Source organism: Lynx rufus, unplaced genomic scaffold, assembly GCF_022079265.1.
Source record: "Lynx rufus isolate CCGP_SWC_20201006 ecotype Redwood Valley unplaced genomic scaffold, mLynRuf1.p SCAF_3, whole genome shotgun sequence".
Lineage (NCBI taxonomy): Eukaryota > Metazoa > Chordata > Mammalia > Carnivora > Felidae > Lynx > Lynx rufus.
Window position 1 is genome coordinate 150,897,040 of NW_025814845.1, and position 14,468 is coordinate 150,911,507.

At 39.7% G+C, this 14,468-nt stretch overlaps 1 protein-coding gene across 1 annotated transcript in view; it reads left to right on the forward strand.

The window, feature by feature from the left end:
• Nucleotides 1-437: 437 nt before the first annotated feature.
• PINX1 (PIN2 (TERF1) interacting telomerase inhibitor 1) overlaps nucleotides 438-14,468 on the forward strand; it is an 87,164-nt gene continuing 73,133 nt past the window's right edge. The window contains exons 1-4 of the mRNA XM_047092226.1: nucleotides 438-551; nucleotides 5,920-6,029; nucleotides 7,941-8,033; nucleotides 9,844-9,922. Coding sequence (XP_046948182.1) covers nucleotides 533-551; nucleotides 5,920-6,029; nucleotides 7,941-8,033; nucleotides 9,844-9,922 — 301 coding nt within the window. The 5' untranslated portion in view covers nucleotides 438-532. The remainder of the gene's footprint in view (nucleotides 552-5,919; nucleotides 6,030-7,940; nucleotides 8,034-9,843; nucleotides 9,923-14,468) is intronic.

Below are 14,468 nucleotides of genomic sequence, written 5' to 3' on the forward strand. Positions count from 1 at the left end.
GCGGCCCTAAGAACTATTGTTTACATGTTTCTTTTCCTCAGGAGATTCTGAGCGGAGGGCAGAGTTCATGTTTTACTTCCAGAAACCACCACTCTTGGCATTTAGTTATTAATATTGAGAGTGACACAGGTAACCCTATTGAGCGCTTGCTCTGTGGCAGACGCTTTTAGAAGCGTTTACACGTAGGCAATCATTTAGTTCAGGAACTTGCTCATGCGAATAAACCCACACCCTCCCCTCCACCTGCTTTAGACCCGGAGACCTCTGACCTCTCCCCCTGGGTGTCCGCAAGCCCGCACCTTCCGGAATATACTCTCCCCGGCCCGCCCCTCCCCCAGAAGGCCCGCGTCCCGCCCACTCGCCGCCACGTGGTTGAGGGCCGGTCGCGGCCCACTGACGTCACCAGCACGCGCCTCGGCCGCTGCAGTCCACCTGGTTTGCGAGTCTGGTGGTTGCAACTTCTCCGCGAGCCGGCTGCTTGGTCGCCGCCACCTCTCAGATCCGGAGGCTCGTGGCGTCACAGGCTCTCGACATGTCAATGCTGGCTGAGCGTGAGTGGAGGGAGCGAGGGTGAAGTTTCCAGGTGACGCGCCTGGCCAGACCAAGTGGTGCGGGGTGCGGGTCTCCGGCGCGCAGCGGGGCGGGGGATGCCAGGGGACTGGGTAACCCCGGTTCGGCTCGCCCTGCCTGCCGCAGAGATTTCCCGGCGCAGCCTTCCCCAGGTTAGCTACTGGTCGGTTAGTGAAAGAGACTGCCAGTGTCCACGTGGGACTTTGTCCTCAAGCTCAGATCTGGGCACGCGCGCGGTGGGCTCGAATGGGAGCCAGAACGCCGATCGTAGGAACCCTGACTTGGTCTTTCACTTCGCCGGCCCTCAGCTTCTTCTGGTTAAAAAGAGGCGGCTGGGCCGGCAGAATCTCTTCAGGCAGTGAAATCCCGTTCTCGAAGGTTTATTGAACCCAGAAAAAGAAAAGCAAAGGGGTTAAAAGCGTCAAACGCAGGAAGTTAGCCTGTTTTAGGGGATACAGGGCTAATGAGTGATTCTAAGTAAGAGTGGCTTAGTTGGGCTTAGTTGGAAATGTTAACATTCTTGTGTGACAGGAGTGTTGGCTGTAACGCCGCGTCCTGCTTCAGTTTGCTTCTGACACCACCACTTTGTGAAGTTCATCAATTCCCTCCCTCTGGAGAGGCTATTTGACTTCTGAGCGGTATCTGTAGCTAAGGTTTCCTGCCACCAGATGGCAGTCGTGCTTTGGCCATGAAAAGATGGCCCATAACTTTTTGGAAGTGTATAGTGAGCAATGAACAGAAACCGCTTGAACAGACCTACAGCAACCACATAGGATTCTGTGAAATAAATGTTATCAGCATCCTCTTATCTAAGAAGGTGGAAGAATGGGGGCACAAGACGCAAGGAGTAAACAGTTTTACAGGGAGTTCCAGTTTTACAGGGGATGAAATCGAGGTGCAGAGGAAAATAATTTGCCCCGAGTCACTGAGCTAGAAAGTGACAAATTTGATCTAGTTATCTCGTATCTTAACTTTTTTGTCACTAGGACCAGCAGTTTTCTATTGTTTTTAAATAGGGACTTACAGAAAAGGATATGTTCTAGACTGTGACTCTGTGGGCTGTTTCTTCATTTGTAAAACTAGGGCTGCTAAGATCTTTTCTGGTTTTAATATTTTCTGATGTATGCTTAATTTTTTTTTTCAACGTTTTTATTTATTTTTGGGACAGAGAGAGACAGAGCATGAACGGGGGAGGGGCAGAGAGAGAGGGAGACACAGAATCAGAAACAGGCTCCAGGCTCCGAGCCATCCGCCCAGAGCCTGACGCGGGGCTCGAACTCACGGACCGCGAGATCGTGACCTGGCTGAAGTCGGACGCTTAACCGACTGCGCCACCCAGGCGCCCCCTTACCCTATTTTTAAAATCTAGTAGTTTTGTGTTTCTCAAATATATTTTTTATTTATTATTTCTGTAATTATCAAGTGTTATTTTATTGGGTCTCCTTTGTGTAAGACAAAAAATCTAGCTTACCGAAACTTCTCCCTATGTAAGACAAGAATTTAATTTATTGATCTCACTTCCTAGTCTTTATATCATTTGAAGTTTTAGACCTGGATTTTTATCAAGATATTACTCTTTTCTTAGATTCTTTCCTTTTCGAGACAATTTTTGACACTTCTAGTCATATTTATAGTCAAATCACACTATAGTTAATGGATTTTAGTGCTCATCGCATTAAGATTTTTATACTGCAGTTTCTTTAACTTTGAATATGTCTTGAATAATTTTTTAATAGGAATACATGGTACATGGATGGTATATTTTGAGCTCTTGAATATCTGAAAGTGTCCTTTGAAAAAGAAAAAAAAGACAAAACTTCTGTCCCTGGCTTTTGGGACTCAGCACACCTTTCAGAGTAAGCTGAATCCTGGCATAAGTCATGTGGTATTAGGCATGGAGTAATTGAAAAGTGAATAGAATTGAGAGTCTAGAAATAAACCGTTATATTTATACTCAATTGATTTTCAAGAGTGCCAAGACAATTCAATGGGGAAGGAATAGTTTTTTCAAAGAACGGTGCTCAAGCAACTGGATGTTCACAAGCAAAAGAATGAAGTTGTACTCTTATTTAGCATGTATATAAAAATTAATTCAAAATTAATTATTTAATCATATTTAAATATAATTATTTTGGGGTGATGAAAATATTCTTTAAGTAGGTAATGGTGATGGTACTACTCCATGAATATACTAAAAACCAATGAATACTACACTTTAAATGGGTGAATTTTATGGTTTGTGAATTATATCTCAACAAAACTACTTAAGGATTAAATAGTTGGAAAATATAGTTGGATATTTATATAATCTAGAGTCAAATAAGGCCTTTCTAATGTTACCTAGGTAAAAAATATAGCAAAAAATGATTTATATACTTGATTATAAATTATTTTTATAATTTCTCTATTAAAAATGCTATTAAACTTTGCTTCAACAGAAAAAAAAAAAGAAAAGGGTTATTTATTGGGGTTACCCCCAAAATGCCTTGATGGAACCATCTAAAGTTGGAACTCCAAATAGGAGGAGTCTGGCTAGCGGATGGCAGAACACATCATCCTAAATAGTGATTCTGCAGATTCAGGGTACTCAACCCTGAGGCCCAGTGCTCCAGACTCCCAGAAGGAAAGCCAAGTATTCAGTATAAACCATATTGTTTGTATTAACAATTAGGCATAGTGAGCCACTCACCAATTCCGAGAATGCTTGGAACCCTCCTAAAAGCCAGGTTCCCAGCCAAGGTGCCAACCTTGTAAGCAAGCCTTTCGAAGGTTAGTAGTGAGGCCTGCTATGTTCTCTTCTGCACACAGGGTTAACAAAGTTGACATCTAAGCGCAGAATGATTGTGGAATAAGAATAACAAAGCACATGTAAAAGTTGATCCAATCTGAACAGACCAGTGACAGTCTTTTCCTTGCCAGGATTTCCCAAACCTGGAAATTCTACAGCCTAGAGCCCGAAAAGCCTTCCAGTGAAGTAGGGTTCGGATCAAATAAATTAGGGAAACATAGCATGCCTGCTTTGCCCTTAGAGGATCTACACATCTGCATATGAAATGTTCTGGGAAAGTCTCTAATATGGGACACTATTAAATTTTGTTTCACACAGTGTTGCTCTATTTTATTTTAATGGGAAGCTCCCCTGATTTAACATCCTCACTGGGGAAACCCTGCCCTACCCCTTTATTTGAGGATACCTGACGTTTCTGCAAGGAAGAGGAACTGACCTTGGTGATCTTTTGTATAAGCATTATTACAGTCTGCTGTGTATGTGTATGTAACATAAAGTGTTGGAGTTCTTATTGCATAAGGTGGGTTCATTCATTCTCAGAAATGTCTTTTTCATATAAGCCCCAGTTAGAATCCCTGGCAGGCACAGCTGTGGAGAGACATGAACGCTGACACATACCAGTAAGCAGCCTTACAAAGAGAACATGGCTAAGAAGGCTCATATCTGGTATGTTGTTCATAGCAGAGGCAATGTTATTCTCTGTATTTACTAAGATAGGTAAAGTGGTAACTTACTCATGGTTAACATTTTGGGGTCACCTTTTTCTTGCAAAACTGTAGATTTGAGCCCAACTTGTTTTGCTTTCCTGCATGCTTATAAAAAGTTTACTTTTGTTTGGATGTGTGTAGTTTTGGGTCCCTTTATTGATTTTACGTGTTATACAGTAAGCCTCTCACTGGAGGTTGTATTATTTTTAAATTAATGTTGTGAAGATGTGAGGGCGATCTGGCTGTAACATCTGTCACCGCATTGATTGCCAGGGTCGATTTGGCTGACCTGGCTGGTTAGGTGGGTGTCCCCTTCCCCACTGCTCTATGTGTGTCCCTCCCGAAGCTGCACAATAGGTTGAAGAGGGCGACCTTCCGCTTTAGAAAAGGGATAGAGGAGGACTGTTCTTCTGTCAAGGGTATACTAGTAGCTGTGCTCCCCTTCTAGAACCTTCAACCCAAGGTCCGTTTGTAGAACGTAGGGTAATCAAGCTTCCAAGACTCTAGACACATCCAAATGAGGTGCAGCATGTGACACTCTGCCTTCCTTGAAAGAGGAGGGGACGCAGGGAGTTAAGAGACTGCCAAGCATAAGACTGTTGTTGATAGTGAGATACTGTGCTTTGATTGCTGCAGTAGGTGAACAATAAGCACACTTGACCTCCAAATTTCTCAATTGGCCACAATTTACTTTAGGGCTTCGTGTTCTTGTTCTGTGAACTTTTTGAGGTTCTATATCTCTGCAGCAATTTTCCATAAAACTGTACTGATAAATTTGAGTTCCCAACTGTCAATTATTTGTATGCATTAAAAAATACTTAATACGAAGACATTCAAAGCAGTTCCCTTAATTATGTTCTTTCCTTCCTTCATTCCTTTCCTCTTGTCTCCTTTTTTCTTCCTTCTTTCTTTTGAATTCACTCATACATTCATTCACATATTTCCTGAGTGCCTGCTGTGGGCATAGTGTTTTCTACTTCTTGCAATGAAGCATGAAAAAGAATAGCACACAAATGTAAGCTGTAAGGAGATGATGGTTTCATAGGAAACATAAGAGAAGGATATTAGTAGTCATAATACAGAAGAATGTGTGTTCAATGCCAGAAAAGAAGCAGATAGTTTATTTTCGAAGTTCAGAGAAGGGGTCATGGGTCTCTAGGGCATTTCAGTAATAAGGGATGACATCATAACTATGTGTAGATCACATGTGTGGAGGGTACAGTTGACTCTCTCCAAGATCATAATGACCGTTATATATTGTGGATTAAGAATATAAGCTTTGATGTCAGTAGGCCCTTGCTTTGTATAGAGGCTCTGATATTTGTTTGGGGGCATTAGGTACATTTCTTTCTCTAAGCCTCAGATTTCCTCATCTGAAAAATGGAGATAAGAATTTCCATCCTCATTGGGTTACTGTGCAAATCGGATACAATATATGGATAACATTTGGTACATAACGTATGGCACCGGAAGCTGTAGTGGCTGATGCTGCTGGTGGTGATGATGACACTGGTGTTGACAAGTGCTTACAGTTGCTGCCTTTAGCTGAGTGTGGAAGGCCAACTGATGGTATATCATGTATTTCTATTTGTCACATTTGGAGGGAACACTGTTATTTTTATCTTAGGCCAGTTTGTATATTGAGAATACAGCAGTTACTGGGAAAACCAGGGTAAGTGATCCAATCTGATGATATTTCATTGAATGCTGAATGTGATATCTGTATCTAATAAAACATATTGTTTGTCGTATTTTATGGGAATATGTGTGTACGTATTAGGTTTTGTGTGTATTTGTGTAGTGTTTTCCAGGTTTAAAAGATAAATTGCTGATGAGATACTTTGTCATTTGCAGGTCGGCGGAAGCAGAAGTGGGCTATGGATCCGAGAAACACTGCCTGGAGCAATGATGATTCCAAGTTTGGCCAGAGGATGCTAGAGAAGATGGGGTGGTCTAAAGGAAAGGTATGTTGGAGAAGAGCAAAAGAAATTGGAGCCATGCATAAAGGCAAATCAGGAGAATGCATCTTTCTTAGGACACTGGGAGAAATTTGTGTTTTTGATCAGTAAGTGATTTTGGAGACATAACTAAATTGTCATGATAAAATTAGAATTGAACATAAAGGTCAGTTCTCTTTGTTTATCATTTAAATTGCTGTGATTAGCATCTTTCATAGATTGTGCCTTTTAATTAGCTGCACTTGGAATCATACTTAACCATCAGTGTTTTTATATTGCTAAGAGTAATATTTTGTTCCCCTTTATAGCTCAGAATATACATTTTCCCATTTTCCTCACACTATTTATTCCTGGCTGAAATGGGTTTCTGGCGATACTTTTGTATTTATTTATTTATTTTTTTTAATTTTTTTTTTCAACTTTTTTTATTTATTTTTGGGACAGAGAGAGACAGAGCATGAACGGGGGAGGGGCAGAGAGAGAGGGAGACACAGCATCGGAAACAGGCTCCAGGCTCCGAGCCATCAGCCCAGAGCCTGACGCGGGGCTCGAACTCACAGAGCGCGAGATCATGACCTGGCTGAAGTCGGACGCTTAACCGACTGCGCCACCCAGGCGCCCCGATACTTTTGTATTTAAATGGTTCTTGTGATGGCCTTTAATGATCTTGTTCCCAATCCAGTGGATCCTTTTTTATTCTCACGTTACTTAATCCCTTAGCAGCATTGGACATACTGGACTATTCTTGAAATACTGTGTCTTGGCTTCCACAGTACTGCTCTCCCCCCTGTTTTTCCTTCTACCGCATTGGCCACTCCTAAGTATGTTGCTGACTCTTCCTCTCCAGCCTTTTGAGCTTTGGAGCTCCTCAGCCCCAGGCCTTTTCTGTATTCTGAAAGGTGAGCTCTTTGATTCCATACCATACTTAGAATGGTCTAAATTCTGAGAATTATCTGGTCCAGATCTGTCCTCTGAGCTTCAGGTTTGTAAATTCACCAGCCTGCTTGGCATTTCTACTTGAGTGAGCATCTCAACTTTATAATTTTTGTTATAAAATTCTTGATACCCACCTTCCAGTTTTTTCCGTCTCAAGTTTTCCCCATTTTTGTAAATGGTCTTGCTTGGTTCCTCTACCTCTCTCACTTCTCGCATCGCCAGTCATTATTCCTCTCTATCCGGGGCCCCATCCTGGTCCACACACCATCACTGCCTGCCCTCTCAGCTGCTTCCCTCCCTCCTTTTCTTCCTCTGGGCCGTTTGCCAAACAATAGCCAGAATATCTTTTGAAATACAGAAATTAGATCATGGCATTCCCTTGCTTAAAAGTTCAGTGGCTTCCCATCGTTTTAAAAAATTAAATCCAAATTTCTGTAATTTCTAGGGTCCTGTGAGGTCTAGCCCCTTTATTTTATCTTATTTTTCCTCTGTCCACTCACCTAGAACCACCCTGGTTGCCTTTTAGTTTCTTCAGTACAGCAGCCTCTCTGAGACACCTTACAAATGAGTGTTGATTGATTTAGGGACTTGGGGTTTCCTTTCTCCACTCTCTCAGTGTTGTTTTGTAAAATTATGTAATGGAGAGAGCCATAGATTTGTAATATCTCCAATGGGATTCCATTAGTTTGGTAGTAGTACTCTGATTCCGAGCATCACAAAAGGCATGTTCTGCATAGTGTGTACATGGGCCGTGAAATAGGTCTCAGGTTGAAGAGTTAGCATTCATTATTGTAAGTACATCCTTGGTATTACAGACATACTTTGTAAGAATCCATTAGACTGTATCCTCTCTGAGGATAAGGATAGTGCCTCACTCCTGGATATTTCATAATTAGTCGAATAGTTGATGAAGGAAGAAAGATGTGATCTCTCTTTATACTTGATAAAAATACTAACTCTCTTTGTGCTTGACCTCCACAGGGTTTAGGGGCTCAGGAGCAAGGAGCCACAGATCATATTAAAGTTCAAGTTAAAAATAACCACCTGGGACTTGGAGCTACAATCAATAATGAAGTGAGCAACAGTGTGTTTGCTGGGGGTTTTCCTTGCATGATTGGCTTTTTTTTTGTAAATACACATATTTCATCAAATTGATGAGGTTTTCACTATGCACGTGTGTATCTTCCATGCTGTGGTTGAGTAAAGAGCCCATAACTAAGCAGGCTTTTCGCCACACACCATGCCTTCACCTTGCCTTGTTGTCCTTATGGGATTCTTTACTTGATTATGTCTAAGAGATCTGAATTAGTTTTGTTCCTAAACTTTGAAAAAAATATTCTTTTTATAGAAATATTCATTTCAGTATAGAAAGGAATTTTTATCTTTATCTTTTTTCTAATATTTGCTTATACTATTAAAAGTTAGTGGCATTTAACTTCGGAGAGAAATTAAGTTTTTTCTGCAAGAAAGTGGTGACCTTTTCCTGTCCTTTTGTCTATTTTTTAATTTCATTTTTTAACATTTATTTATTTTTGAGAGAGACCAAGTGTGGGAGGAAGAGGGGCAGAGAGAGAGGGAGAGACAGTGTCCGAAGCAGGCTACAGGCTGTGAGCTGTCAGCACAGAGCCCCATGCCGGACTCGAACCCACGAACTGTGAGATCATGACTTGAGCCCAAGTCGAACGTTTAACCAACTGAGCCAACCAGGCGCCTCCCTTTTGTCTGTTTCCGACTATTGGTATATAGCAGTTGAATTTATTCACGTTTCTCCTTAAATACTGGTGCTTTGAAAATATAACACCGTAATTAAAAATTAATGGCCTATTGTGCTTTTCATTTTCAGTATTACTATCGTGTCTATGTTTTAAGTGTATAAGTATATATAAGTGTATAAGTATTCAGTATTACTATAGTGTCTGAGCTGAAAACTTTGTTCTTAAATTTTTACAGCCAACAGAATCTGATAGGAAATCTGGAGAACTACTTATTATTTTGGAGAACTACACCAAATTATTTTGATTTGATATACTGAGTACTGGACTAGAAATAGTAATTGCGCTGTGTGATAGAATAGAGCAGCTAAAATTTTTCGGACTAACAGCTAAAATTTTAAACCACTAAAGAGTTTATATGAGGTTGGTTTTGAAGGTAGTTGTTAAAAGATAGATGTATAGATACACTTAATTTTTAGGAGAAGCGTTGCCCAGTAAACCTATTTTTAACATGCCTTAACCTTCAGCATTCTTAAAAAAGTGTGTATAAGGCAAATTTCTGCATTGATACTTGCTTCCCACTGGTTAGATTGTTTCGGAGATGCCCATTCCCTTTTAAAGTCAGATTATTTTTGTTACAATGAACATATTAGCACCACTTCATGAAGGTGCCGACTGAGGGAAATTGGAGTCTTTCTTACTCCTTCCTCAGTGTGGTTTTGTAAATTGGGGGTCAATGCAAGCATGTAGAATTGGGCAAAGTATTTTAAGTTCACATGAGCACAAAAGAGAGCCCTGAACTCTGTCACTGCTTTTTTCCTTTGACCCACATAATATTTCCATAATGAGGTAATGATTTTATTTTGCTTTATTTTAATATTTAGCACGCAGGTTGCCTGTTGATTATTTGATTATAAGTGGACTGTTGATAAGTTATCCACATTTGAAATCAGGACTCAGGCTTCATATAAGCCCATTTTTAATACTGACACAGATAAATTACATTTTAAATTTATATTATTTCTTCATTCAAATTTATGTCATAATATTTTGATGAAACATTTAAAGTTTCACATTAACCACTAGATTTCCTTGACTCCAAAATAAATCTCTCTCAACTGGTGCAAGTAAACTGTAAGCTTACCTTTATTTGATTTTTTGGGTATTTTCAGGATAACTGGATTGCTCATCAGGATGATTTTAACCAGCTTCTGGCTGAGCTGAACACTTGCCATGGGCAAGAAACAGCAGGTAGGGGAAACCTTTGCTTTGTTGTCCATTGGATCTATAGAAGACACGTCTCAGTTTAAATTTTTTTACCAACTCTTTTTACTATAAGCATTATATATCTGAAAGTTAATTGATTGAAGTTATTACAGATAGGCATTTCTGTTTACATTTTAATGGTGCTCTCCCCATCAAAAGCAAACACTTTTTCCCAGTAATAGTTTGAGAATGGCAAGATAAATCTGTTCAGTTCACAATCTCAAATAGTGAAGTGACCTTTCTGGGGATCCTTGAATGTGACTAAAAACATGTTTTTAAAATATAAAGCAAAAACAAATATGTGTACAAAGCAAGAAATATCAAGTGGGACCACAAACCAGCAGCCAGCAAAGGCTTACTAGAAAAGCCTTTTTTGTGTTGATACTACTTAGTGAAATTTGTTTTACCTTTGAATGTATATAAGAGATTCAGAATGCTCAGGTAAAGTAAAATTTGTTACAAGGGGCTCAGTACTAGAAATTGTATACCTAAGGTATAGGAACTGGAAATGAAACAGTTGAATATTGGGCATTCCGTATTAACAGAAAAATAGTACTGTTAAGGGGACATGGATGGTATAGTCCTCAGACTTTTGGGCCTTTGGTCTAATTTTAGAGTTTAAAGGAAGTTTTTTTTGTCACGTGGCTATTTGGAAAGCAAGGACATGATGTCAGCTAATTCTTGAAGAAATCTAGACTGTTAGCTCTTTGGCAAACAGTTTTTTTAAAAGAATAGTGGTAAAATACACATAAGAAAATTAACCATTTAACCGTTTTTAAGTGTACAGATCAGGGACATTAGGTACATTCATACTGTTGTGCAACCATCACACCATCCATCTGTAAAACACTTCATCTCGTAAAACTGAAACAGTGTCCCCATTCAATACTTACTCCCCATTCTTCTCTCTCTCAAGCCCTTGGTAGCCACCATTCTACTTTCTGTCTCTGAATTTGACTACTCTAGGTACCTCATATAAGTGGGATGATAAGGTATCTGTCCTTCTGTGTCCAGATCATTTCACTGAACAGAATGTCCATGTTATACCATTTCCAGGCATTCGGTTTTGTATCATTCCTTCCTTTTAAGGCTCAGTAGTGTTTCATTGTATGTACATACCACATTTTGCTTATCATTCATTCATCCATCAGTGGACACTTGGGTCGTCTCATGGTAATTCTAAGTTTTTGAAGAACTGCCACAGTATTTTCCGTAATGGCTACACCATTTTACATTCACAACAGCACACATGACTTCTAGTTTCTCCATATGCTTGCCAACACTGGTTATTTTCTAGGTTTTTTGGTTTTTTTGATAGGAGACATCCTGATGGGTGTGAGGGGATATCTCATAGGCTTTTGATTTGCATTTCTCTAGTGATTAGTCATGTCCGACATCTTTTCATATACTTGGCTGTTTTTATGTCTTCTTTGGAAACAGGTCTTCAATTCTTCAATTCCTTTGCCCCTTTCTGAATTGTTTTGTTGTTGTTGATGATGATGAGTTATATTCTGCAAACATTTTTGTAAGGAATTTCTTTCTGTTCCCTGTCATTATGTTTGGCATACACTGAACTGTCAAAAGATGTCTGTTAAATTGGAAGAGGAAAAACTTTGTGGAATTAAAAATCAACCAAGTTCAGCAAACATTTATTGAGCTGTGTACTGAGTTAGACTTGAGGATATGTAGATGTATGAGACAGTCCCTGCTTAAGAGTTAGCTAGAGGATATGCTGGTAATTGGTAAAATTATAGGGCAAATTCAACTCTGGGAAGATTTATTGCAGTACTGCTTATAGGACTGAGCCCAAAAGCATGAAGGGAAAGGTGCTGTGTTTGTGTTTTCCCTAATTCCTTGTTAGAATCTATAACTTGGACAGTTTTCTTATCCATGGGATAACTATCAGAACTATCCTAATAGTTCTGTATAAAAAGATATATGGTCCTAATAAAAAAGATGCCAGTTTGTTAGCCAGAGAAAAACATAAGGAAAATGTTTTGTGAAAACACCAACTGGACTGGTATCAGGAAATGCGGGATATATGCAGTAGTAAATCTCAAGGACATTTAACCCTTACTAATTATAAACAAAAACATCTTTACATTCAGAATTTTAGTTGAAATCAGTAGAACCACAGATATGAATGTAAACATCATCATCTAAGACTTGCAGGTTTTGACTGAAGAGTAATAGAGTGTCATGGTTTAGAGATGAACACTAAACCATGTGCCCAGATTGACAGCTCTACTTGTGTGACCTTGACCTTGAGTACATTACTGAACATCTCTGTACCTTGGTTTCCTTTTTGGTGAAATGCAGATAATAGTACCATCCTCAGAAGGTTGTTGTGAGAATTAGTTATATTAATATAACTAAAGCACGTTGAACACTGCCTAACCTATAGTAAGTACTCAATAAGTATTAGCTGCTATAATCTTTATGACTGTTGTTATTTGTAGAGATAGAACTCCATAGTAGAATATTTCCTCTTGATTACTTTTAGTAATTAGAATATAGTGCCACCAAGAAAGTGTGTTACTTTTCAGGTGGATAGATTTGGGCTCATTACTGAGACTGTTCCTAAGTGTCATTAATGAAATCAAAGGCAATAATGTGCTTTCTCCCCAGATTAAAAAAAAAAAAAAAAAGAATGCTCTTAAGATAATGAATATTATAAATAGCCTCACTTGTTGGCAGCTAGATATAAATAAAATTTGAAATCTTTGTATGACTGATGGATGATCTGCAATTATTATAAGGTAAAAAAAAGATGAAAACCCATATATATGGCATGAGTTTGTAGGGAAATATAGAGAGGAAATACATGTGTGTGTGCTTGGGTATGCATCAGTGGTTTTCAACTGAGGGCAGTGTCTGGAGACATTTTTGTTTGTCACAACTGGAGGTGCTTCCGGTGACCGGTAGATAGAGGCCAGGGATGCTGTTTAATATCCTACAGTGCACAGGATAGCCCCCGATAACAAAGAATTATCTGGCCCCAAATATTAGTGGTGCTGAGGTTGATATATATAGAGTAGCTCCAGAATATCTATTCTGTACATATTTAATATACATAAAATATCTGTGGAAAAATACGGAAGAAACTGGTAAGAGTGATTGCGTCTGGGAAGGGAGCTGAGTGGCTGGGAAACAGGGATGAGAGGAAATTGAGCTTGTGCTATAGTCCTTTTGTACCTTCATGGCTTTGTACCACGTGTGTTTTGTCCTACTCAAAAAATTGTTTAAAAATTAAGTTTAGAGGCGCCTGGGTGGCTCAGTCGGTTAGGCGTCCGACTTCAGCTCAGGTCACGATCTCGCGGTCCATGAGTTCGAGCCCCGCGTCGGGCTCTGGGCTGATGGCTCAGAGCCTGGAGCCTGCTTCCGGTTCTGTGTCTCCCTCTCTCTCTGCCCCTCCCCCGTTCATGCTCTGTCTCTCTCTGTCTCAAAAATAAATAAACGTTAAAAAAAAAATTTTTTTTTTAAATAAAAAAAAAATTAAGTTTAAAACTGTTTCTTGAGTCCATTTCCCTCATTTACGGCCACTTCTGATGCTTCTGCTCTCCTTTGCCACAGAACTCGAGTTCTATACAAATTGATTTCAGTTCTGTTCTCTCTTTTTAAAAACTTTTAACATGGATTGAGTCAGTCTCAGACAGTCTGTTTAGCTGCTCTGCCTCTCTTTCGCCTCTTCTAGACTTGGCAGACACTCACTGTGTGGGGTGGGGAACCCGAAACATCACACTCACTTCTCTGGATTTTCTTAGTCTTAACTGGGACTGTGTAATTCTCTGCTTTGCTCCACTATAATATCTTGGAGTCATTCCCCCCCTGCCCCCCAATATTTTGTTGCGGTTTTCTTAGTAAGAGAGACCATTGAAATGAGCCAGTTCACCATTACTGGAAGCAGGACTCTGGCTAGAATTTTTTTTTTTTTTTAAATAAACCTTAGTGAGGTATAATTTACATATATACAGTGTACCCATTTTTGAGAGTACAGTTCCATGAGTTTTGACAAATGAATATACCTCTAATATATAATATCGTAATAACCATGATAAATTTTCATTATTATAAAAAATTATCTTGGGTCACTTCCGAGTCAGCCCCCTGCCACTCTCCCCCCACCCCTCACTTCATTCTCTGGCCCCATACAACCACTGATCTCTCTATATAGACTGGTTTTGTATTTTCTTTTCTGCCTGGCTTGTTTTTCTCAGCACAAGTCATCCATGTTGTGTTTTATCCGTGGAGATTTATCCATGTTGCGTTTATCAGTAACTCATTTCATTCCTGAATAGTATGCCATTGTATGCGTATGCCATAATTGTTTATCTGTTCACCTGCTGATGGACATTTGGGTTGTTTCCAGTTTTTGCCTACTATACCCAGAGCTGCTGTGAACATTTCTGTGCACATCTTCGTATGGACATACATTTTCATTTCAGCGAGAGCCCTGTGCTCCCTTCCTTGTGCTATGTCCAGAAATTGCCTCTTGACAGAAATCCAGGGCAGTCCTTGAGCTCACGTCCTT